Source organism: Salvelinus fontinalis, chromosome 2 (genome assembly GCF_029448725.1).
Source record: "Salvelinus fontinalis isolate EN_2023a chromosome 2, ASM2944872v1, whole genome shotgun sequence".
Lineage (NCBI taxonomy): Eukaryota > Metazoa > Chordata > Actinopteri > Salmoniformes > Salmonidae > Salvelinus > Salvelinus fontinalis.
This window is the reverse complement of record NC_074666.1, coordinates 2,117,046-2,142,349: the sequence shown is the minus strand read 5'-3', so window position 1 is coordinate 2,142,349 and position 25,304 is coordinate 2,117,046. Positions and strand designations below refer to the sequence as shown.

General features: G+C 42.4%; 2 protein-coding genes across 2 annotated transcripts in view; one reads left to right on the top strand and one right to left on the bottom strand.

Moving 5' to 3' along the window:
- The window catches only part of LOC129869620 (phospholipid phosphatase-related protein type 1-like), a 117,734-nt gene extending 111,700 nt beyond the window's left edge, over positions 1–6,034 (top strand). Inside the window, exon 5 of the mRNA XM_055944194.1 lies at positions 5,033–6,034. Within this exon, the coding sequence (XP_055800169.1) occupies positions 5,033–5,065 (33 nt within the window). The 3' untranslated portion in view covers positions 5,066–6,034. The remainder of the gene's footprint in view (positions 1–5,032) is intronic.
- An 11,947-nt stretch (positions 6,035–17,981) lies between these two features.
- The window catches only part of grin3a (glutamate receptor, ionotropic, N-methyl-D-aspartate 3A), a 79,182-nt gene continuing 71,859 nt past the window's right edge, over positions 17,982–25,304 (bottom strand). The window contains exons 8-11 of the mRNA XM_055898158.1: positions 24,837–24,998; positions 21,102–21,172; positions 18,694–18,850; positions 17,982–18,388 (exon numbers count right to left, since the gene is read on the bottom strand). Coding sequence (XP_055754133.1) covers positions 18,188–18,388; positions 18,694–18,850; positions 21,102–21,172; positions 24,837–24,998 — 591 coding nt within the window. The 3' untranslated portion in view covers positions 17,982–18,187. The remainder of the gene's footprint in view (positions 18,389–18,693; positions 18,851–21,101; positions 21,173–24,836; positions 24,999–25,304) is intronic.

Below are 25,304 nucleotides of genomic sequence, written 5' to 3'. Positions count from 1 at the left end.
TATACTACACAGATCCACCACTATACTACACAGATCCACCACTATACTACACAGATCCACCACTATACTACACAGATCCACCACTATACTACACAGATCCACCACTATACTACACAGATCCACCACTATACTACACAGATCCACCACTATACGACACAGATCCACCACTATACTACATAGATCCACTATACTACACAGATCCACCACTATACTACACAGATCCACCACTATACTACACCGTGGGGATTAGGTTATTTTCTGCATGACCCTGTTTTTTTTTTACTCCAAACCCACCTCTGGTGTTTGTTGCCAATAAGCTCTATTTTAGTCTTATCAGACCATAGCACATTTAGCAATCCCCAGTCACTTACGTTTCTGTTCTGGTGACAGCAGATGCTATTTTCTGGCAACCTTTCCAAATAACAGGTTGGCATGGAGTTGGTGTCTAATTGTAGATTTGGAGACTTGGTCACCCCAAGATGTAACCAACTTCTACAATTCTTCAACTGTGATCCTTAGAGATTATTTTGCTACTTGAACCATCTTTCTGCCTGGGCGTGGGGGGGGGGGGGGGGGGAAATACACTTGTGTCCTCTTCCAGACAGGTTCATCACAGCTACAGTTGTTTTACATTTCTTAATTATTGCCCTAAAAGTGGAGATGGGTATTTTTCAGGAGTGTAGCTATCTTTTTTATAGCCCGATTTGTCAAGAACTTTTTGTCTTATTTCATGTGTGTTCTCTGGCCTTTCCAATGTTGATGGATGACTAAGAGTGTTTAGCCTGTTTGTCACCTCATATTTATACCCCAGTGAAACAGGAAGTCATGGATAACCACCTAAGAGTTCCCAAAGACTCAGATTAACTTTAAAAAGTTAAATCTTAATCGGAATATACATCAATTCGATTCTGTTTATGATAATTTTCAGGGGTGCCAATAATTGTGACACGCATGTTTTTGAATAAAATTATTATTTCTTGAACAATTTTAACTCAAAGGTTACTGTACATGTACATATTACCTCGACTAACCGGTGCCCCCGCACATTGACTCTGTACCGGTACCCCCCTGCATATAGCCTCACTATTGTTATTTACTGCTGTTCTTTAATTATTTGTTAATTTAATTTAATTTATTTTTTACGCAACAATTCTTTACATTTTCTTTTTAGCTTCTTAAAGCATTGTTGGTTAAGGGCTTGTCAGTAAGCATTTCACTGTAAGGTCTACTACACCTGTTGTATTCAGCATTTCACTGTGAGGTCTACTACACCTGTTGTATTCAGCATTTCACTGTAAGGTCTACTACACCTGTTGTATTCAGCATTTCACTGTGAGGTCTACTACACCTGTTGTATTCAGCATTTCGCTGTGAGGTCTACTACACCTGTTGTATTCAGCATTTCACTGTAAGGTCCTGTCTTTTATTTGATTTGATTTGAGATGGTGAGGGAATAAGAAGTACGTTTCTGCGATCCAGCCTCTGTGTGACAGAGATGGTGAGGGAATAAGAAGTACGTTTCTGCGATCCAGCCTCTGTGTGACAGAGATGGTGAGGGAATAAGAAGTACGTTTCTGCGATCCAGCCTCTGTGTGACAGAGATGGTGAGGGAATAAGAAGTACGTTTCTGCGATCCAGCCTCTGTGTGACAGAGATGGTGAGGGAATAAGAAGTACGTTTCTGCGATCCAGCCTCTGTGTGACAGAGATGGTGAGGGAATAAGAAGTACGTTTCTGCGATCCAGCCTCTGTGTGACAGAGATGGTGAGGGAATAAGAAGTACGTTTCTGCGATCCAGCCTCTGTGTGACAGAGATGGTGAGGGAATAAGAAGTACGTTTCTGCGATCCAGCCTCTGTGTGACAGAGATGGTGAGGGAATAAGAAGTACGTTTCTGCGATCCAGCCTCTGTGTGACAGAGATGGTGAGGGAATAAGAAGTACGTTTCTGCGATCCAGCCTCTGTGTGACAGAGATGGTGAGGGAATAAGAAGTACGTTTCTGCGATCCAGCCTCTGTGTGACAGAGATGGTGAGGGAATAAGAAGTACGTTTCTGCGATCCAGAGATGGTGAGGGAATAAGAAGTACGTTTCTGCGATCCAGAGATGGTGAGGGAATAAGAAGTACGTTTCTGCGATCCAGCCTCTGCGATCCAGAGATGGTGAGGGAATAAGAAGTACGTTTCTGCGATCCAGCCTCTGTGTGACAGAGATGGTGAGGGAATAAGAAGTACGTTTCTGCGATCCAGAGATGGTGAGGGAATAAGAAGTACGTTTCTGCGATCCAGAGATGGTGAGAGAGATGGTGAGGGAGATGGTGAGAGAGATGGTGAGGGAATAAGAAGTACGTTTCTGCGATCCAGAGATGGTGAGGGAATAAGAAGTACGTTTCTGCGATCCAGGCTCTGTGTGACAGAGATGGTGAGGGAAGCAGTGTGATGTCCAGCTACAGTAGCTACCAATTTGAAGCCGGTTTATTAATGACATCAGCCTCTCTCTGTCGGGATCACCTGTCAATCAAAGAAAGAGACACACTGATTGCTTGGATCTATAAGGAAATGAGGTTCAGGATAATTATTTTTTGCTGTTTGACTGACTGGACAGTTAGTCACCTGATTGATGGATCACTGACATGTAATCAATGTAGCAGGTGGTTCAAGTCTCAAGTTTTAAGGTCACGTGCTCAAGTAAAGTGAAATGCCTTTTTTTGCCAGCTCCAAAACGTTACAAGTAGAGAGAACAGTCTATGTCTTGGGGGGGGGGTGGAGTCTTTCACGATTTCCCGGGCCTTCCTTTCATACCGCCTGATATAGAGATCCTGGATGACAGGGAGCTCGGCCCCAGTGGTGTACTGTCCACACCACCGTCTGTAGCGCCATGCAGTGCTGTTGCCACACCAAGCAGTGATGCAGACGGTCAAGATACTCTCAATGGTACAACTGTAGAACGTTTTGAGTATTTGAGGATCCATGTCAAACCTTTTCAACCTCCTGGCCCCCCCAGCCTCCTGCCCCCCCCAGCCCCAGCCTCCCAGCCTCCTGGGGGGGCCAGGAGGTTGAAAAGGTTTGACATGGATCCTCAAATACTCAAAACGTTCTACAGTTGACCGTCTGCATCACTGCTTGGTATGGCAACAGCACTGCATGGCGCTACAGACGGTGGTGTGGACAGTACACCACTGGGGCCGAGCTCCCTGTCATCCAGGATCTCTATATCAGGCGGTATGAAAGGGGAAGAGGTGTTGTTGCGCGTTCTTCATGACTGTGCACGTGTGTGTGGACCATTTGAAGTCCTTAGTGATTTTGACACCAAAGAACTTGAAGCTCTCGACCCCGCTCCACTGCAGCCCCGTCACTGTGGGTGGGGCTTGCTCGCCCCCCTGTTTAATATAGTCCACGATCAGCTCCTTGGTCTTACTGACATTGAGGGAGAGGTTGTTGTCCCGGCACTGACCTCCTCCATTTAGGCTGTATCATCATCACTGTTAATCAGGCCTACCACCGTCGTTTCCTCAGCAAACTTGATGATGGTGTTGGAGTCGTGCGTGGCCACGCTTGTCGTGGGTGAACAGGGAGTACAGGAGGGGACTAAGCACACACCCCTGAGGTGCCCCCTCGGCCCGTCGGGAAATCCAGGATCCAGTTGCCAATGGAGGTGTTCAGTCCCAGGGTCCTCAACTTGGCAACGAGCTTGGAGCGGATAATGGTGTCGAACGCTGGGCTGTAGTCAATGAACAGTTTTCTCACATAGGTATCTGATTTACGGAATGGCGGACGATGGAGGGCCTTGTATGCTTGCTTGTGGGTAGAGTAACAGTAGTCTAGGACTTTGTCGCTCCTAGTGACGAAGGAGACGTGTGTTGTTGGATGTTGAGAATCACGTTTGAGAGGTGGAGGGGGTGTGTTTACCACAGGGTATCAAAACGTTGTGTGATGTGATGGCGTCGGAATATCTGGGAACAGTACTATACTGTATTCCTTTCCTTCCTGTGTAAAATTCTTTACAAAGACACCTTTACTTTGTCTTCCAGAAGCCTATCAGTAGTTTTACTCAGCACTGGTTTTTGTAAAGTATAGGAAACGCATATCACACTCAGCACTGGTTCTTGTAAAGTATAGGAAACGCATACCACACTCAGCACTGGTTTTTGTAAAGTATAGGAAACGCATATCACACTCAGCACTGGTTTTTGTAAAGTTTAGGAAACGCATACCACACTCAGCACTGTTTTTTGTAAAGTATAGGATACGCATACCACACTCAGCACTGGTTTTGTAAAGTTTAGGAAACGCATACCACACTCAGCACTGTTTTTTGTAAAGTTTAGGAAACGCATACCACACTCAGCACTGGTTTTTGTAAAGTATAGGATACGCATACCACACTCAGCACTGGTTTTTGTAAAGTTTAGGAAACGCATATCACACTCAGCACTGGTTTTTGTAAAGTTTAGGATACACATACCACACTCGGCACTGGTTTTTGTAAAGTTTAGGAAATGCATATCACACTCAGCACTGGTTTTTGTAAAGTCTAGGAAACGCATATCACACTCAGCACTGGTTTTTGTAAAGTACAGGATACACATACCACACTCAGCACTGGTTTTTGTAAAGTATAGGATACGCATATCACACTCAGCACTGGTTTTTGTAAAGTTTAGGAAATGCATATCACACTCAGCACTGGTTTTTGTAAAGTCTAGGAAACGCATATCACACTCAGCACTGGTTTTTGTAAAGTACAGGATACACATACCACACTCGGCACTGGTTTTTGTAAAGTACAGGATACACATACCACACTCAGCACTGGTTTTTGTAAAGTATAGGATACGCATACCACACTTAGCACTGGTTTTTGTAAAGTTTAGGAAACGCATATCACACTCAGCACTGGTGTTTGTAAAGTATAGGAAACGCATTCCACATTCATTTACGTTATGTTTGATGGACATCAACCGCAGTATTAACCTAAATTCTTAGTTTCTAAGTAAATGCTAAAAAAAATGAACATCTCTTTTTCTGTTTTTCAGAACCATTCGGCATCGATGACTGAGGTCACATGACTAGCGGGGACCACGGTGGGACAACACCGGGTCACCTTTGCGTCTCCTCAACACAACTTCTAGGCACAATTATGTTTTGTACTGTGTCATACTACTACTGTTAAAAAAAAGGACAGTATTCTGGTGTATGTAACTAGTTAGAGGCCGATGATTTGTACATTTTCTATAAGAGAGTACGTGCTGTAGCCTACCTAACCCTGAAGATGTTACTACTGTAGGTTTGAACTGGGGTTGTAAAATTCACGTAACTTTCCAAAAATGTCCAGGTTTTCCACATAGAAGATTCCCGGAATCAGGTGTAAGAAATCCAGGAATTCTTCTACCGGGATTTCTGGAAAGTCTGGGAATGTTGGGAAAATTACCGGAATGTTTCACCCCTAGTCTGATTTGTGTCAGGACTTCCTCCTCTCTCTCGCTCATCATGTTTTACATCGTGTTAGGACTTACGCTTTCATTCCTCCTCTCTCTAGTCATGTTTTATATCACAAAGGAAATATAATATACAGTATACAGTCTATCTAATGTTATTGAAATATTGATGTCGTTCCGTGGTATTTGTACAAATTCCTCAATCTATTCTGTTCGTTTTTTTCTGTACATTTATTGACTACATTCTTATTTTGTATTATTTGTTATCTCTGTATAAAACATTTGGACCGATTATTATTATTATTTTTATATACTTTTTTTGTTGCCTGCTGATTTTTCAGGAATGTATTTGTTATTCATGTTGTTCAGGGGGAAACAACATCCCATTGGACTGTGACACAACGTGGTATTATTGTGTTTTTGTCTTCTCCATCCAGAAACTGCCATTCTCTCAGCATGGAAGTACACAGTTGAACTATTTGAATAAATATTCCCAATTTGTATAGTCTTTCTTTAAGAAAAAAACTAACACATTTCTTTTGAAATGCTGCATATATTTTTCTTGCTTTGTCCAAATAATAAATATTTAGTAGCAGAGTATCTATTGTGTGGGCTTTTTACTCCAAACCTCAACAAAGTCTTTGCTGGTCTTGGTAGTATTGAGTGTAGATTTAGCTGTCGTAATTAAATCAAATTGTTTGGGCTGCATTTCCAAGGCTTATTCTGTAGGTGATAATACAATTTGACTTGGACAAGAAATGAGTAATCTTCCACCTGTGTTTAGTTGTCACCAGAATCTGGGCGCTCTGTGAGAAGGGGAAAGGGGACAACTGTATTCAACTGAAATGTGTCTTCCGTATTTAACCCGTCATCGGAGCCTGGGGAGCAGTTGTTGGGGGTTAACTGCCTTGCTCAAGGACAGAACGGTACATTTTTCCACCTTGACGGCTCGGGGATTTGAATAAGCAACCTGGCCCAACGCTTTTAACAAGTAGGCTACCTGCCACCCCCAGAGAGTGGCTACCTGCCACCCCCAGAGAGTGGCTACCTGCCACCCAGAGTGTGGCTACCTGCCACACAGAGAGTGGCTACCTGCCACCCAGAATGTGGCTACCTGCCACCCCCAGAGAGTGGCTACCTGCCACCCAGAGAGTGGCTACCTGCCACCCAGAAAGTGGCTACCTGCCACCCAGAGAGTGGCTACCTGCCAACCAGAGAGTGGCTACCTGCCACCCAGAGAGTAGCTACCTGCCACCCAGAGAGTAGCTACCTGCCACCCAGAGTGGCTACCTGCCACCCAACAGTGTTTTGTTATGCATCATGTTCTTTGTATTACATCTTGTTCAACATTTTATAACACTGTATTGAATGTTTTCATAGCATGTGTAACCTCTATTTAACTAGACAAGTCAGTTAAGAACAAATTCTTATTTACAATGACGGCCTACCGGGGAACAGTGGGTTAACTGACTTGTTCAGGGACAGAACGACAGATTTTTATCTTGTCAGCTCGGGGATTCGACTTTTCAGTTAGTGGCCCAATGCTTTAACCACTAGGCTACCTGCCGCATCTAAGGAATGATTGTACCAAATTGCATGCTTTATCCACCATGCAAAGTTTTTCTTGTCCATTAAGGAGAGTGGACTATAGCCCAACCAATGATTGCTAAATTGGATGTAAACCATATCCCAGTCAAATCTGATGAGAATGTGTTATCTACAGGCAGAAGCTAGGGAGTTGGTTTTATTAGATAAGGACCTCCCTCCGGTCCAAAATGATTGAAAACCTTGATAAAGATGAACAATAATGACTATAAAATGTATAAAAACGGAGCTATATTGTACGCCCTGGTTTAAAGTCACCATTGGCCGCAGGGTGAAATCCCTGAGCAGTTTCCTTCCTCTCCGGCAACTGAGTTAGGAAGCGCGCCTGTTTTCTTTGTAGTGACTGGTGTATTGATAAACCATCCAAAGTGAAATGAATAACTTCACCATGCTCAAAGGGATATTCAATGTCTGCTTTAAAAAAAAAAATCCCATCTACCAATAGGTGCCCTTCTTTGCGTGGCATTGGTAAACCTCCCTGGTCTTTGCGGTTGAATCTGTTTTAAATTCACTGCTCGACTGAGGGACCTTGCAATTAATCTGTATGTGTGGGCTACAGAGATGAGGTAGTCATTCAAAAATCATGTTAAACACTATAATTGCACACAGAGTGAGTCCATGGGATTTTTTCTGTGACTTGTTAAGCACATTTTTACTCCTGAACTTATTTAGGCATCGTCTTAACAATGGGGTTGAAATTTGACTCAAGACATTTCAGCTTTAAATTTATAATTAATTTGTGAAAAATTGTACAAATATAATTCCACTTTGACATTATGGGGTATTGTGTGTAGTCCAGTCAGGGGGGGGTAGGTTACTTTCTAAATGTAATCCATTACAGTAACTAGTTACCTCTCCAAAATAGTAATTAGTAACTCAGTAATGTAATCTGATTACATTCAGTTACTTTTAGATTACTTTCCCCTTAAGAGGCATTAGAAGAAGACAAAAATGTATGTTACCAATTGAGCAACATCTATTGTAGGATAAATCCATGTTAAAGGTTAAATAGCTGGACATGAATGGATGGTAAAATGTACTTTATGGGTTGGTTATGTAGACTTCTTCTAACCCATCTCTTTCTACTACATATAATAATATGATTAAATTACATCTTTACATTAAAAACCAAAGTTATCAGAATTCCAGTCATTACAATAAATGTTATACCCCTTGATCTTCAAGAATAGGACTTGGAAAAATCGAATCAAATTCTATTTCTCACCTGCGCCGAATACAACAGGTGTAGACCTCACAGTGAAATGCTTACTTACAAGCCCTAACCAACAATGCAGTTAAAACATATAGCTTTCTAAATACCTACAAAAATATAAGAATAAGAAATAAAAGTAAATAATATGGAAGTATAGATTAGCCAAATTGTTTACCTGAGCATGACCCCAAAACTAAGGACTTATTAGCCAGCCCTACTCTGTTGTTTATGATTTTGTTGTCATGGACGACTGATTGGGGCTCATTGATTCCAGTTGGAAAATAAATGCTGTGCTCATGGAATGGCTTTGAGCACTACTGAAAAGGGCTGTTTACATGGGAAACGAATGCCATATTCTGCATTTGCTATAGGCTTATTGTTTACCTTTTTGTTGGTGACACGTTGATATCTTGATAATATGCAGCTGTTTATTAAAGGGCAAATCCACAGATGAAACAATAACTAAATGGCTGCCCCGCCTCAGTTTTTTGTTAAAAAGCTAGATAGACAGAGCTATGGATGCAAGGACTGACCATCCATGATATCAAAAGTATTGTTTTAATGTTATGAGGCTATACAGTGTTTGTTTACATTTATAATGTTTAAATCATTGGAGAAAAACAAGCTTATATGTTGGGTTCTCATGGAGTGTGACAGTTGAACTAAACTCATGAGACATTTATCAATTATATTCCTCAAGAATCAATGGATATATATATCATTTAAAAGTCAAAAAATGGATGTAGCAACAGATTGCCACTTTAAGTATATCACAAGTGTATGTGTCCATTAGGATTATGGAATAATTTTTTCATCCGCATTAATTAGATTGAGCAATAAAAGCCCCATTTTTATTCCATCGGCTGCTATGCAGCTGTTGCAAGAACGCATTGGTTTTAAATACAATGATTGATAGGCAGCTTAAACTTCTTGAATTCAACCATTATTGGGTTCAAATACCCATTTCGATATGTGAACAGCCGTCCAGAGCCAACCACAATCCGTAAGGCGCAAATAGCTAAATGAGAGAGCAGCAGTGTGATTCACATCAATGCACTACGTAGATATCAATAATAAGTGATATCCGTATCGCTGTAGACGACACCACTGCTGTCGTCCTGACCTCCAAGCATTTATTCAAATTGAACCACTGCTGTCGTCCTTACATTTCACTGTATTTTGTGTATTAAAACTTACCTCAAAGAGTTTATCCAAGTTTGATGTATAATCTTAAAATGCCGGCAGCAGTCGTACCATTAGAAGACATAGCTTGGACTGGAGCCTACAAAAGCCTATTCCTGCTCTTTTCCCGCGATCCATCAAACACATTTGGTCTGTCGTCATAGTGGTCTCTAAATTATGGTCAGACTCACGTTGAACAAATGTCTTATTAATTTATTTAGCCTTTTTTCAATGTTGGTTTGAATGTCATTGAGAAAACAGAGAAGGATAAAATATTTTATTTTTTGCAAACATCCTTTCTGGTTTTAAAAGTAATCATCTTTTCAAAAGAATCTGTAATCTGATTAAAATGTTTTTGCTGGTAATGTAATGGATTACAGTTACAATTTTTTTTTTTTGTAATCCGTAACAAAATCTAAATTGAATCCATTTTAAATTCAGGCTGTAACACAACAACATCAGAAACAAGTCAAGGGGTGTGAAAACTTTCTGAAGAAAGCTCCGTTTTTGAATGATTTATTTTATACAGTGGCTCATCTTTATCAAGGGTGTCAATCATTTCCGAATACACTACCGGCCAAAAGTTTCAGAACACCTACTCATTTAAGGGTTTTTCTTTATTTTGACTATTTTCTACATTGTTGAATAATAGTGAAGACATCAACACTATGAAATAACACATATGGAATCATGTAGTAACCAAATGAGTGTTAAACAAATCAAAATATATTTTATATATGAGATTCTTTAAAGTAGCCACACTTTGCCTTCTTGACATCTTTGCACACTCTTGGCATTCTCTCAACCAGCTTCACCTGGATTGCTGTTTCAACAGTCTTGAAGAAGTTCCCATATATGCTAAGCACCTGTTGGCTGCTTTTCCTTCCCTCTGAGGTCCGAATCATCCCAAACCATCTCAATTGGGTTGAGGTCGGGAGATTGTGGAGGCCAGGTCATCTGATGCAGCACTTCATCACTCTCCTTCTTGGTCAAATAGCCCTTACACATCCTGGAGGTGTGTTGGGTCATAGTCCTGTTGAAAAACAAATGATAGGCCCAAACCAGAAGGGATGGCATATCGCTGCAGAATGCTGTGGTAGCCTTGCTGTTTAAGTGTGCCTTGAATTCTAAATTAATTACAGACAGTGTCACCAGCAAAGCACCCCCACACCATAACACCTCCTCCTCCATGCTTTACGGTGGGAAATGCACATGCGGAGATCATCCGTTCACCCACACTGCGTCTCACAAAGACACGGCAGTTGGAACCAAAAATCTTACATTTGGACTCCAGACCAAAGGACAAATTTCCACCAATCTAATGTCCATTGCTCATGTTTCTTGGCCCAAGCAAGTCTCTCCTTATTATTTGTGTCCTTTAGTAGTGGTTTCTTTGCAGCAAATTGACTACGAAGGCCTGATTCACACCGTCTCTGAACAATTGATGTTGAGATGTCTGTTACTTAAACTCTGTGAAGCATTTATTTGTGCTGCCATTTTTGAGGCTGGTAACTCTAATGAACTAATCCTCTGCAGCAGAGGTAACTCTGGGCCTGCCTTTCCTGTGGCGTTCCTCATAAGAGCCAGGTTCATCATAGCGCTTGATGGTTTTTGGCGACTGCACTTGAAGAAACTTTAAAAGTTCTTGAAATGTTCCATATTGACTGACCTTAATGTCTTAAAGTAATGATGGACTGTCATTTTTATTTGCTTATTTGAGCTGTTCTTGCCATAATATGGACTTGGTCTTTTACCAAATAGGGCTATCTTCTGTATACCACCCCTACCATGTCACAACACAACTGATTGGTTCAAACGCATTAAGAAGGAAAGAAATTCCAGAAATGAACTTTTAAGGCACACTTGTTAATTGAAATGCATTCCAGGTGACTACCTCATGAAGCTGGTTGAGAGAATGCCAAGAGTGTGCAAAGAGGCATCAAGGTAAAGGGTGGCTACTTTGAAGAATCTCAAATATTGTTTGATTTGATTAACACTCATATGGTTACTACATGATTCCATATGTGTTATTTCATAGTGTTGATGTCTTCACTACTATTCTACAATGTAGAAAATAGTAAAAAATAAAGAAAAACTCTTGAATGAGTAGGTGTTCTAAAACGTTTGACCAGTAGTGTATGTCAGTGAGAAATGATTGTCAGTAGTTTAATAACACACCCGTCCCCACTGTGAGATATCATTGTCAGTAGTTTAATAACACACCCGTCCCCACTGTGAGATATCATACCCATATGTACTTCCAGAACGTTTTATCTTTTGAACTCTCAGTTTGACGAGAACTGATTTGCATAGAAATGTGATTTTTTGAGATCGTTGAATTGATGAACAGGATCGCATGAAATAAATGATGGCCTCCGTCTGTGAGATCAAGTTAAACGTTTTTTTTATAAATGGAAAACACCCAAACCCATCATCCATAAAATAACTCCTCCTCATTATCATCCTGACTGAGCCCTCGGGCGCAGAACATAGCAGAACAGAACAGAACGGAGAAGAACAGAATGGAGCAGAACAGAACGGAGAAGAACGGAGCAGAACAGAACGGAGAAGAACAGAGCAGAACATAACGGAGCAGAACATAACGGAGCAGAACAAAACGGAGAAGAACAGAACAGAGCAGAACAGAACATAACGGAGCAGAACAGAACATAGCAGAACATAACAGAGCAGAGCAGAACATAACGGAGCAGAACATAACAGAGCAGAACAGAACGGAGCAGAACAGAACATAACGGAGCAGAACAGAACAGAGAAGAACGGAGCAGAACAGAACAGAACGGAGAAGAACGGAGCAGAACGGAGAAGAACAGAACGAAGAAGAACGGAGCAGAACAGAACAGAACAGAGCAGAGCAGAACATAACGGAGCAGAACATAACGGAGCAGAACATAACGGAGCAGAACATAACGGAGCAGAACAGAACATAACGGAGCAGAACAGAACAGAGCAGAACAGAACATAACGGAGTAGAACAGAACATAACGGAGCAGAACATAACAGAGCAGAACATAACGGAGCAGAACATAACGGAGCAGAACATAACAGAGCAGAACAGAACAGAACGGAGCAGAACAGAACATAACAGAGCAGAACAGAACAGAACATAACAGAGCAGAACAGAGCAGAACAGAACATAACATAACAGAGCAGAACAGAGCAGAACAGAACAGAACGGAGCAGAACAGAACAGAGAAGAACGGAGCAGAACAGAACAAAACGGAGAAGAACAGAACGAAGAAGAACGGAGCAGAGCAGAACAGAACAGAGCATAACGGAGCAGAACATAACAGAGCAGAACAGAACAGAACGGAGCAGAACAGAACAGAGCAGAACAAAACATAACATAACAGAGCAGAACAGAGCAGAACAGAACAGAACGGAGCAGAACAGAACAGAGAAGAACGGAGCAGAACAGAACAAAACGGAGAAGAACAGAACGAAGAAGAACGGAGCAGAGCAGAACAGAACAGAGCATAACGGAGCAGAACATAACGGAGCAGAACATAACATAACGGAGCAGAACAGAACATAACGGAGCAGAACAGAACAGAACATAACAGAGCAGAACAGAACATAACGGAGCAGAACAGAACATAGCAGAACATAACGGAGCAGAACATAAGAGCAGAACATAACGGAGCATAACAGAACATAAGAGCAGAACATAACGGAACAGAACATAAGAGCAGAACATAACGGAGCAGAACAGAATGGAGAAGAACGGAGCAGAACAGAACAAAACGGAGAAGAACAGAACGAAGAAGAACGGAGTAGAGCAGAACAGAACAGAGCATAACGGAGCAGAACATAACGGAGCAGAACAGAACATAACGGATCAGAACATAACATAACAGAGCAGAACAGAACATAACGGAGCAGAACAGAACATAACGGAGCAGAACATAACAGAGCAGAACAGAACATAACGGAGCAGAACATAGCAGAACATAACGGAGCAGAACATAAGAGCAGAACATAACGGAGCATAACAGAACATAAGAGCAGAACATAACGGAGCCGAACATAAGAGCAGAACATAATGGAGCAGAACATAAGAGCAGAACATAACGGAGCAGAACATAAGAGCAGAACATAACGGAGCAGAACATAAGAGCAGAACATAACGGAGCAGAACATAAGAGCAGAACATAACGGAGCAGAACAGAACATAACGGAGCAGAACAGAACAGAACGGAGCAGAACAGAACAGAACGGAGCAGAACATAACGGAGCAGAACATAACAGAGCAGAACAGAACAGAGCAGAACAGAACGGAGTAGAACAGAACGGAGTAGAACAGAACGGAGTAGAACAGAACGGAGTAGAACAGAACATAACGGAGCAGAACAGAACATAACGGAGCAGAACAGGACATAAGAGCAGAACATAACAGAGCAGAACATAACAGAGCAGAACATAACGGAGCAGAACAGAGCGGAGCAGAACAGAGCGGAGTAGAACATAACGGAGCAGAACAGAACATAACGGAGCAGAACAGAGCGGAGCAGAACAGAACATAACGGAGCAGAACAGAGCGGAGTAGAACAGAACATAACGGAGCAGAACATAACAGAGCAGAACATAACAGAGCAGAACAGAACGGAGCAGAACAGAACAGAGAAGAACGGAGCAGAACAGAACAAAACGGAGAAGAACAGAACGAAGAAGAACGGAGCAGAGCAGAACAGAACAGAGCATAACGGAGCAGAACATAACGGAGCAGAACATAACATAACGGAGCAGAACAGAACATAACGGAGCAGAACAGAACATAACAGAGCAGAACAGAACATAACGGAGCAGAACAGAACATAGCAGAACATAACGGAGCAGAACATAAGAGCAGAACATAACGGAGCATAACAGAACATAAGAGCAGAACATAACGGAGCAGAACATAACGGAGCAGAACAGAACAGAGTAGAACAGAACATAACGGGACAGAGCAGAACATAACGGAGCAGAACAGAACATAACGGAGCAGAACAGAACATAACGGAGCAGAACAGAACATAACGGAGCAGAACAGAACGGAGCAGAACAGAACAGAGTAGAACAAGACAGAGTAGAACAGAACAGAGCAGAACAGAACAGAGCAGAGCAGAACATCTGTACTGTAAGGGGAACCAGACAGATCAGAGTATTTAGGGCGCGTCCCAAATGGCACCCTATTCCCTATAGTGCACTACTTTTGACCAAACCCTATGGGACCCTGTTCCCTATATATCTGGTCGAAGGTAGTGCACTGTGTAGGGAATAGGGTGCCATATGGGACACACCCTGTGTTTAGAGATCCATCAGGGTCAATGGTACTCAGCATTCAGAGGAAGAGAGGGACCGCTTCTGTTTCTGCTTCAGCTATCATAGATCATTCTGACACCTCTACCGCGCGCTCCAAATATTCACCCACCCTTGTCTGCGTTCCAAATGGCTCCCTATTACCTTTTTAGTGCACTACTTTTGACCAGGGTCCATAGTTCTGGTCAAAAGTAGTGTGTCTATATAGGGAATAGGGTGCCATTTGGGACGCAGACACCTGACACCTTTACTGCACGCTCATCACCGCCAGACACACCTCCTCTGTGGCACAGTCACTCTCTGTCTCCCTAAAAGAAGGGGGTGGGGTCCCATGGTCCCATTCACAAATATAAGCAAACCGTAGCTTCGTGAGGAAAAAGGTCTGTTGTAATATCATATTGTACCATCATTCCCTAGGTCCCCTTCTCTCTCCACATTAGGTCTCAGGTGAGTATGAGAGTACTTATTCTGTATTAAACAAGATGTCCAATATTATGTGAGGAGAGAGGATATAATATAAACACAACATGTTAAGTGTTGGTCCCATGTTTAATGAGCTGAAATAAAAGATCCCCCAGAAAATGTCCATGTGCACAAAAAGCTTCTTTCTCTCAAATGTTGTGCACAAATGTGTTTACATCCCTGTTAAATGAGCATTTCTCCTTTGCCAAGATAATCCACCACCCGACAGGTGTTGCATATCAAGAAGCTGATTAAACAGCATGATCCTTACATAGGTGCAGTTTGTGTTGGGGGCCAATAAAAGGCCACTCTAAAATGTGCAGTTTTGTCACAACGTCACAGATGTCTCAAGTTGAGGGAGAGTGCAATTTGCATGCTGATTGCAGGAATGTCCACCAGAGCTGTTGCCAGAGAATTAAATGTTAATTTCTCTATCCATAAGCTTCCTCCGTTGTTTTAGAGAATTTGGCAGTACGTCCAACCGTACTCACAACCACAGACCACGTGTAACCACGCCAGCCCAGGACTTCCACATCCGGCTTCGTCACCTGCGGGATTGTCTGAGACCAGCCACTCGGACATCTGATTAAACTGTGGGTTTGCACAACCGAAGATATCTGCACAAACAGAAACTTTCTCAGGGAAGCTCATCTACGTGCTCATTGTCCTCACCACAGTCTTGACCTGCCTGCAGTTCGGCGTCGTAACCGACTTCAGTGGGCAAATGCTCCCCTTCGATGGCCACTGGCACGCTGGAGAAAATGGGTACTTCATGGATGAATCCCGGTTTCACCTCTACGGGCAGATGGTGTCGTGTGGGCCTCTGGGTCGCCTGGCGAGCGGTTTGCTGTTGTCAACGTTGTAAACAGAGTGGCGCCATGTTGGCGGTGGGGTTGTGGTATGGGCAGGAATAAACTACGGACAACGAACACAATTGCATTTTATCGATGGCAATTTGAATGTCGAGAAATACCATGGCGAGATCATGAGGCCCATTTTCGTGCCATTCATTACCTCATCACAAGGATCTGCACACAATTCCTGGAAGCTGAAAATGTCCCAGTTCTTCCATGGCCTGCATACTCACCAGACATGTCACCCGTTGAGCATGTTTGGGATGCTCTGTACGACAGCATGTTCCAGTTCCCACCAAATATCCAGCAACTTCACACAGCCATTGAAGAGGAGTGGGGATAACATTCCACAGACCACAATCAACATCCTGATCAACTCTATGCGAAGAAGATGTGTCGTGCTGCGTGAGACAAATGGTGGTCACACCAGATACTGACCTAATTAACTCATTTAAATTGACTAATTTCTATATATGAATTGTAACTCAGTATAATCGTTGAAATTGTTGCATGTTGAGTTTATATTTTAGTTCAGTGAATATTTAAATAATCCATCCAGGACAGGGACCAGGTTCCATCCAGGACAGGGACCAGCAGGACAGGGACCAGGTTCCATCCAGGACAGGGACCAGGTTTCATCCAGGACAGGGACCAGGTTCCATCCAGGACAGGGACCAGATTCCATCCAGGACAGGGACCAGCTTCCATCCAGGACAGGGACCAGGTTCCATCCAGGACAGGGACCAGCAGGACAGGGACCAGGTTCTATCCAGGACAGGGACCAGCTTCCATCCAGGACAGGGACCAGGTTCCATCCAGGACAGGGACCAGGTTCCATCCAGGACAGGGACCAGGTTCTATCCAGGACAGGGACCAGGTTCCATCCAGGACAGGGACCAGGTTCCATCCAGGACAGGGACCAGGTTCCATCCAGGACAGGGACCAGCAGGACAGGGACCAGGTTCCATCCAGGACAGGGACCAGGTTCCATCCAGGACAGGGACCAGCTTCCATCCAGGACAGGGACCAGCAGGACAGGGACCAGGTTCTATCCAGGACAGGGACCAGCAGGGCAGGGATCAGGTTCCATCCAGGACAGGGACCAGCAGGACAGGGACCAGGTTCTATCCAGGACAGGGACCAGCTTCCAAGGCTTTGGGTGCAGATAATGTTCCTTCTGGTTAACTCCTCTGTCAGAGAGATCTTGGAGGATAGAGGTGGAGACAGTGTTCCTCTGGTTAACTCATCAGAGAGATCTTGGAGGATGAAGGTAGAGACAGTGTTCCTCTGGTTAACTCATCAGAGAGATCTTGGAGGATGAAGGTAGAGACAGTGTTCCTCTGGTTAACTCATCAGAGAGATCTTGGAGGATGAAGGTAGAGACAGTGTTCCTCTGGTTAACTCCTCTGTCAGAGAGATCTTGGAGATTGGAGGTGGAGACAGTGTTCCTCTGGTTAACTCCTCTGTCAGAGAGATCTTGGAGATTGGAGGTGGAGACAGTGTTCCTCTGGTTAACTCCTCTGTCAGAGAGATCTTGGAGGATGAAGGTAGAGACAGTGTTCCTCTGGTTAACTCCTCTGTCAGAGAGATCTTGGAGATTGGAGGTGGAGACCAGACAGTGTTCCAGGGCTCCAGGGCTCAAGGAGCAGCCATGGTTGTTTGGTTTGGGGCTCTGGGCCTGGGCTTAGTCCTGCTGGTATCTGGGGCTCGAGCTGTTGTCCTCCAGTCCCATATGCTGCTCTCGGACTCTCGGGATATCAGGGTTTCGTTTTGTGGTGGTACTCCTCCAGCCTTTACTCAGTGTTCCTGTGTGTGTTATGTCTAGTCCTCTACTCCGGTATGGCTCCAGCCTCTACTCAGTGTTCCTGTGTGTCTGCTGGTAGCTCTAGCCTCTATTCAGATATATTGTGTCTGCTGGTACTAATCCTCTACTCTGTCATGTTATGTGTCTGCTGGTACCAATCCTCTACTCTGTCATGTTATGTGTCTGCTGGTACTAATCCTCTACTCTGTCATGTTATGTGTCTGCTGGTACTAATCCTCTACTCTGTCATGTTATGTGTCTGCTGGTACTAATCCTCTACTCTGTCATGTTATGTGTCTGCTGGTACTAATCCTCTACTCTGTCATGTTATGTGTCTGCTGGTACTGCTCCAGCTCCCTCTTCTTCGTCATGGCGATGTGCAGCTGTTGTTTGATGATGGTAATGTTTGTCTCCAGCTCTGACAGCTCCTGCAGCATGGGGTTGGTCCTGGTTTTTAGACCCACCTGGACCAGGTCTGTCCTCCCGTTAGAGGTGGCCTGTAGGGGGCTCTTCACCTGAGGAGAAAGAGGAGAAAATAAGAGAAATGTTGACACATTCACCCAATGAAATGGCACGAATCAAAACATAAATAACATATGAGACATTTTTTAAATTACCCTTTGATTTGATACATCAATTCTGACTACATCCTATCTACTGGTATTGCCTGTAACTGTATGTAATACGGCTGTAGAATACAGGAAATGGTTCCTACAGGGGTTTAAAACATGTACAATTTCCCAACAAGACTCCCCCTCCCCCAAAAAATTAAATACTCAAGCTATGAGTCCCTTATTTTTCTGTGCTTGAGGTTGCCCACCTGAGGAGGAAGAAGAGGGCATTCACAGGGGGGGTACTCCAGATGGGACTCCTGCGGAGGCAGCTTCCTTCTGTTGCAGTTGCATTTGGACTCTGAGCTGTTCCATGGTACACATGGCTGCTCCTGTCGTTGTTGGTGGTTGTTACCCACGGTGCACCTTTGGGGTCGAATAAAAACACATCTTTAGGGACATTGATTTGCATCCCAAATGGCACTGTATTCCCTATAGTGTACTACTTTAGACCAGGGCACTACTTTAGACCAGGGCACTACTTCAGACCAGGGCCTATAGTGTACTACTTTAGACCAGGGCCTATAGTGTACTACTTTAGACCAGGGCCTATAGTGTACTACTTTAGACCAGGGCACTACTTCAGACCAGGGCCTATAGTGTACTACTTTAGACCAGGGCCTATAGTGCACTACTTTAGACCAGGGCACTACTTCAGACCAGGGCCTATAGTGTACTACTTTAGACCAGGGCACTACTTTAGACCAGGGCACTACTTTAGACCAGGGTCTATAGTGTACTACTTTAGACCAGGGCACTACTTCAGACCAGGGCCTATAGTGAACTACTTTAGACCAGGGCACTACTTTAGACCAGGGCACTACTTCAGACCAGGGCCTATAGTGTACTACTTTAGACCAGGGCACAACTTCAGACCAGGGCCTATAGTGTACTACTTTAGACCAGGGCACTACTTTAGACCAGGGCACTACTTCAGACCAGGGCCTATAGTGCACTTCAGAACCTGCTATCTGATACAGTGGAAGCTCCTCAGAGGAGGAAGGGGAGGACCATCCTCAGTGAATTTCATAAAAATAAAAATGGTAATACATTTAAAACAATATCCTTTTTAAGATAAAACAATACTAATTATAATTACATGTCACCAACAAAAAACACAGTGTTTTGCAATAAAGGTCTACAGTAGCCTCAGCAGCGCTTTGTAGGGTAGCACCATGGTGTAGCCGGAGGACAGCTAGCTTCCGTCCTCCTCTGGGTACATTGACTTCAATACAAAACCTAGGAGGCTCATGGTTCTCACCCCCTTCCATAGACTTACACAGTAATTATGACAACTTCTGGAGGACGTCCTCCAGCCTATCAGAACTCTTGCATCATGAACTGACATGTTGTCCACCCAATCAAAGGATCAGAAAATTAATCTAGTACTGAAAGCATAAGCTACAGCTAGCTAGCACCGAGGTCCATAAAATGTGGTGAATAGTTGACTCAGAGAAAGAAAGACAATAGTTTAACAGTTAAAACAATTATTTATTTCAAAATGAAGGAGAAGCAAGATATAAATAGTTTCACTTACTTAGCTAGTAAATGCAGCTAGTTAGTTTAGCCTTCTGAAACACCCTGCTCCAACAGACGGATGCTATGTTAGCTAGCTGGCTAGGACTATCCAACACAACACTGGAACTCTTCCAAGTCAAGGTAAACGTTTGGTTTTACTAATATATTGCCACCGGGGCCCGCTGGTGTAACTGATTACTGACTGTACACTGTAACGTTACTGCATGATTGTAGCGGGTTTACTAACGCGTTAGTTCTATTAGATATGCTGACTATGACATTACTTTATATAATATGGTGACAACGATGTAGGCTGTGTGTAGCTGTTTGGAAAGGATTTTTCGCCTGGTCACATACAGCTGATGTGTTGTGCATTGAAGTCCACAGACGAAGGCACAAGGTGAGAGGAGGAGAGCTCATAGATGCCAAAAGGAATACAACGTGGCTGCTATGAAAGTGAACTGTGTTTACGAGTGATCAGGGATGTATTCATTCTGCCGATTCTGTTTTAAAAAACGTTTCTTAAACGGAAGCAAAAGGTACAAAACGGGGATAAACATACCTGAATATGTCCAATATTAACTCTCGTTTGCAACTGTTGGATTAATAATTACACCCTAGATCAGCTAGATGCAGGTGGTATTGAATGAGTCACTGTCTGTCACCTCAAATTTGTCTCTCGACCTGTGTGCACCTACGCTGTAAACTTTCGGCTAGGTTGTAGCAACCTCATGATGGGTGTAGGGAAAATTAGAGCATCATGTAGTCTAAACCTATTAATGTTACATTGAGCTGGGATGACAGTCATCCAATACGCTGTAATAAGAATAAGGCCATTCTCCTGAAAAATGATTGTAATCCCTCATCTTAAACGGCAGTGACCGCCACTGATCTGATGCTGACGTGTTCCACAGCCAGTTAGCTGGGTGTCACCCGTCATCCCGTCACCACTATCATCACTGACAATTCAATTTGCCAAAATGTGATTAAAACAAGATACACACGCTGTCAAACTGGCACATTAAATCAAACGTTTCTCAAGTCAATCAATCAGTGGTCTGTCAATTTGCTTCCTTATGGCAAGTCAATGATTTGTTACCTTTTTTCCTTCTTGGCGACAGTCTGCAGTTTATCGTCATTGAAAGACGCGTTCATAGCTCGGTGTAATCTCTGAGGGACAGAGCAGAAAACACACCAGACATTACAAACACACCAGACATTACAAACACACCAGACATTACAAACACACCAGACATTACAAACACACCAGACATTACAAACACACCAGACATTACAAACACACCAGACATTAAACACACCAGACATTAAACACACCAGACATTAAACACACCAGACATTAAACACACCAGACATGTAACAGAAACCGCAAGGGTTGCGGTCATTCAATTTCAATTGGGGGAAATGGACTAAATTAAAATATAATTGATCCCAACCCAGACAGCTAAAGTATGCATGGTTTAAAGTACACTTAATCTGAGAATATCATACTTTAGGAATATAACTTTCTGGCATTTAAACATAGTGAAAATTGAGTTTGTTTTTGAGCCAGGCGTACACATGGCTCTATATTAACTTTTTTCATAGGTAGCACAGGTGCTCCTAACTACAAAAAGTAAGGAGCACCAGACAAAATGTAGGAACACCAGAAAGAAAAAATGTTTTACTGACTGTCCGATCATTATTAATTGTCACCGGTTGTTACCTTAATGATGTAGAACACATCACTAGAGAGTGGGCCAGTCATTAGAATGAAAACTACCTCTAATCATTGTATTCAAAACTGAAAAAATATATACAGAGGTGATTCGTTTTGAAGAAACAAATGTAAAATACAAAACCACATTGATTGTATTAAAAAGTGTAGCAGCACAGATATTCATATAGGTGATTAAACATAACCTTTGTTGTATTTAAAAGTGTACCTGCAAACAGGAAACTGTTATGCACTATTGCATTCAGATAACAGACAATAATAATCATACTAATATTCATTAAAATATATATATATAATAATACTACTACTCATACTACAAATAATAATACTACTAATAATATTAAAAAGAGTAATTCTAATACTCATACTACTACTAATAAAAAAAGTAATAGTAATAAAAATAATATGAATAATACTATTAATAATAATAATAATAACAATACTACCACAAATAATAATAATAATACTATTAATATTAATAATACTGATATCAATATTAATACTATGAAAAATTATTATAATAATACCACTAAAATATTCATATTAATAATAGTACTAATAATACCACAAATAGGAATCATATTAATACCAATTAATACAAATAATAACAATAATAACACAACTAATAATAATATGAATACTACTACCACTAATACTAATGCTACTACCACCAATAATACTACTATTAATACTCATGAGTAATAATACTAATTCTTGTATTGATAATAATGGTAAAAAATAATACTGCTAATACCACTAATAGTAATCGTATTAATAATATTAATACTAATACTAATATGAATATTCATATTATTAATAATACAACTACTAGTAATAATACTAATAATATTAATAATACTAATACTAATAATAATAATATTACTAATAATAAAATAACGAATACATTTCTTTGATCTAGAATCTAGCTAATAAATCAACTTGCTTTTAAGGATTAGGGTTTAGGGTGGTGGCGTCCCAAGGATCCATGATTGCACTAAACCTCCTCTCGGATAGTGTCCGCACAATGGTGCCAAATGCTAGTTATGTTTGTGCAGGACACCTCATTTCCATATGTCGGGTTGATTTGAAATCCATTATTTTGTGTTTGAATTACAGAAAATCATTCTCCTCCTTGGCAGAACGAGCTGTTAGATGTAATCTCTATTTAATCTCTATCTCTGTTGCTGTAGATAATATACCAAGTGATGTTGCTGTAGTCAGTAGGTCTAGTAGCGTTGCTGTAGTCAGTAGGTCTAGTGGCGTTGCTGTAGTCAGTAGGTCTAGTGGCGTTGCTGTAGTCAGTAGGTCTAGTGGTGTTGCTGTAGTCAGTAGGTCTAGTGGCGTTGCTGTAGTCAGTAGGTCTAGTGGCGTTGCTGTAGTCAGTAGGTCTAGTGGCGTTGCTGTAGTCAGTAGGTCTAGTGGTGTTGCTGTAGTCAGTAGGTCTAGTGGTGTTGCTGTAGTCAGTAGGTCTAGTGGTGTTGCTGTAGTCAGTAGGTCTAGTGGTGTTTCTGTAGTCAGTAGGTCTAGTGGTGTTGCTGTAGTCAGTAGGTCTAGTGGTGTTGCTGTAGCCAGTAGGTCTAGTGGTGTTGCTGTAGTCAGTAGGTCTAGTGGTGTTGCTGTAGTCAGTAGGTCTAGTGGTGTTGCTGTAGTCAGTAGGTCTAGTGCTGTTGCTGTAGTCAGTAGGTCTAGTGGTGTTGTTGTAGTCAGTATGTCTAGTGGTGTTGCTGTAGTCAGTAGGTCTAGTGGTGTTGCTGTAGTCAGTAGGTCTAGTGGTGTTGTTGTAGTCAGTAGGTCTAGTGGTGTTGCTGTAGTCAGTAGGTCTAGTGGTGTTGCTGTAGTCAGTAGGTCTAGTGGTGTTGCTGTAGTCAGTAGGTCTAGTGGTGTTGCTGTAGTCAGTAGGTCTAGTGGTGTTGCTGTAGTCAGTAGGTCTAGTGGTGTTGTTGTAGTCAGTATGTCTAGTGGTGTTGCTGTAGTCAGTAGGTCTAGTGGTGTTGCTGTAGTCAGTAGGTCTAGTGGTGTTGTTGTAGTCAGTATGTCTAGTGGTGTTGCTGTAGTCAGTAGGTCTAGTGGTGTTGCTGTAGTCAGTAGGTCTAGTGGTGTTGTTGTAGTCAGTAGGTCTAGTGGTGTTGCTGTAGTCAGTAGGTCTAGTGGTGTTGCTGTAGTCAGTAGGTCTAGTGGTGTTGCTGTAGTCAGTAGGTCTAGTGGTGTTGCTGTAGTCAGTAGGTCTAGTGGTGTTGCTGTAGTCAGTAGGTCTAGTGGCGTTGCTGTAGTCAGTAGGTCTAGTGGCGTTGCTGTAGTCAGTAGGTCTAGTGGCGTTGCTGTAGTCAGTAGGTCTAGTGGTGTTGCTGTAGTCAGTAGGTCTAGTGGTGTTGCTGTAGTCAGTAGGTCTAGTGGTGTTGCTGTAGTCAGTAGGTCTAGTGGTGTTGCTGTAGTCAGTAGGTCTAGTGGCGTTGCTGTAGTCAGTAGGTCTAGTAGTGTTTCTGTCTTGTTTGAGCAGTGAAGAGTGATTTGTCTAAATATTGTTACTTATTGAGTTTTTTATTGGATAATTATTTTGTCACTACGGTGCTCCCAAAATAAAAGTACCCCATTGGTCGTAGTTTAGAGCCCTGGGCGTACACTACAAAGTTTTTGATATCGGAGACAAAACATCCATTTCGTTGCTTGGGTTAATGTGAGCAGGTCAGAGATGTATCCTGTACTAAACCAAAGCCACAGTGTCAAACGTCCTTTCAACTCTGAAGTTAAACAAGCACTGTCATTCAATTCAAAATGTATTGGCTCTGTATGGCAAGCTTCACCCTCTTACTGGAAACGTCTCTGAGACTGCTTTGAGCCACAGCTCTTTGTTGCTACATCAACAATCTAATCACATCATCACATAATTGTTTTATAGAGACAGGGTGGTATTGAAAATCCTCATGACCAAGTGAAGAATCTTGTAGTGTGTGACTGCCTGTCTGTGGCACAATGTTTAGTGTGAGCAACACTATGTAAACAAGACAACAAAAAACTACAGGAAAGATGTTTGTTTAATGTGAGAGGCTCAGCAATGTTATGATTTTGCAAGTCGTGTAGTGCATGTATGCCCGGCATTACCTGACTAGTATGCAGCCAATACTTGAACTTGGGGTCCTTGACTCTGGGTATGACAAAGCGGTAGATTATGTGTTCAGCCAGGGTGGTGAGGAGAGACAGAACCAATCCGACACACAGCATCAAAAACAGGCCTGAGAAATGCTTAATGCCCATTTGTAAGGTCTGGAAAGAGAGAAGACCAGACAGACAGACAGGATCAGTATATGTCCCATCCAAACGGTCTGAAGAGAATAGAGCCGAACACACAGGATCTATTTAAGAGTAAAGTGTAATGTATTGATTCAGCAGCACATCACTATTACACTATCACACATCCCTATTACACATCACTGTTAAACATCGCTATACACTATTACACATCCCTATTACACATCGCTATTACACATCGATATTACACATCACTGTTACACATCGCTATTACACATCACTGTTACACATCGCTATTACACATCACTGTAAACTATTACA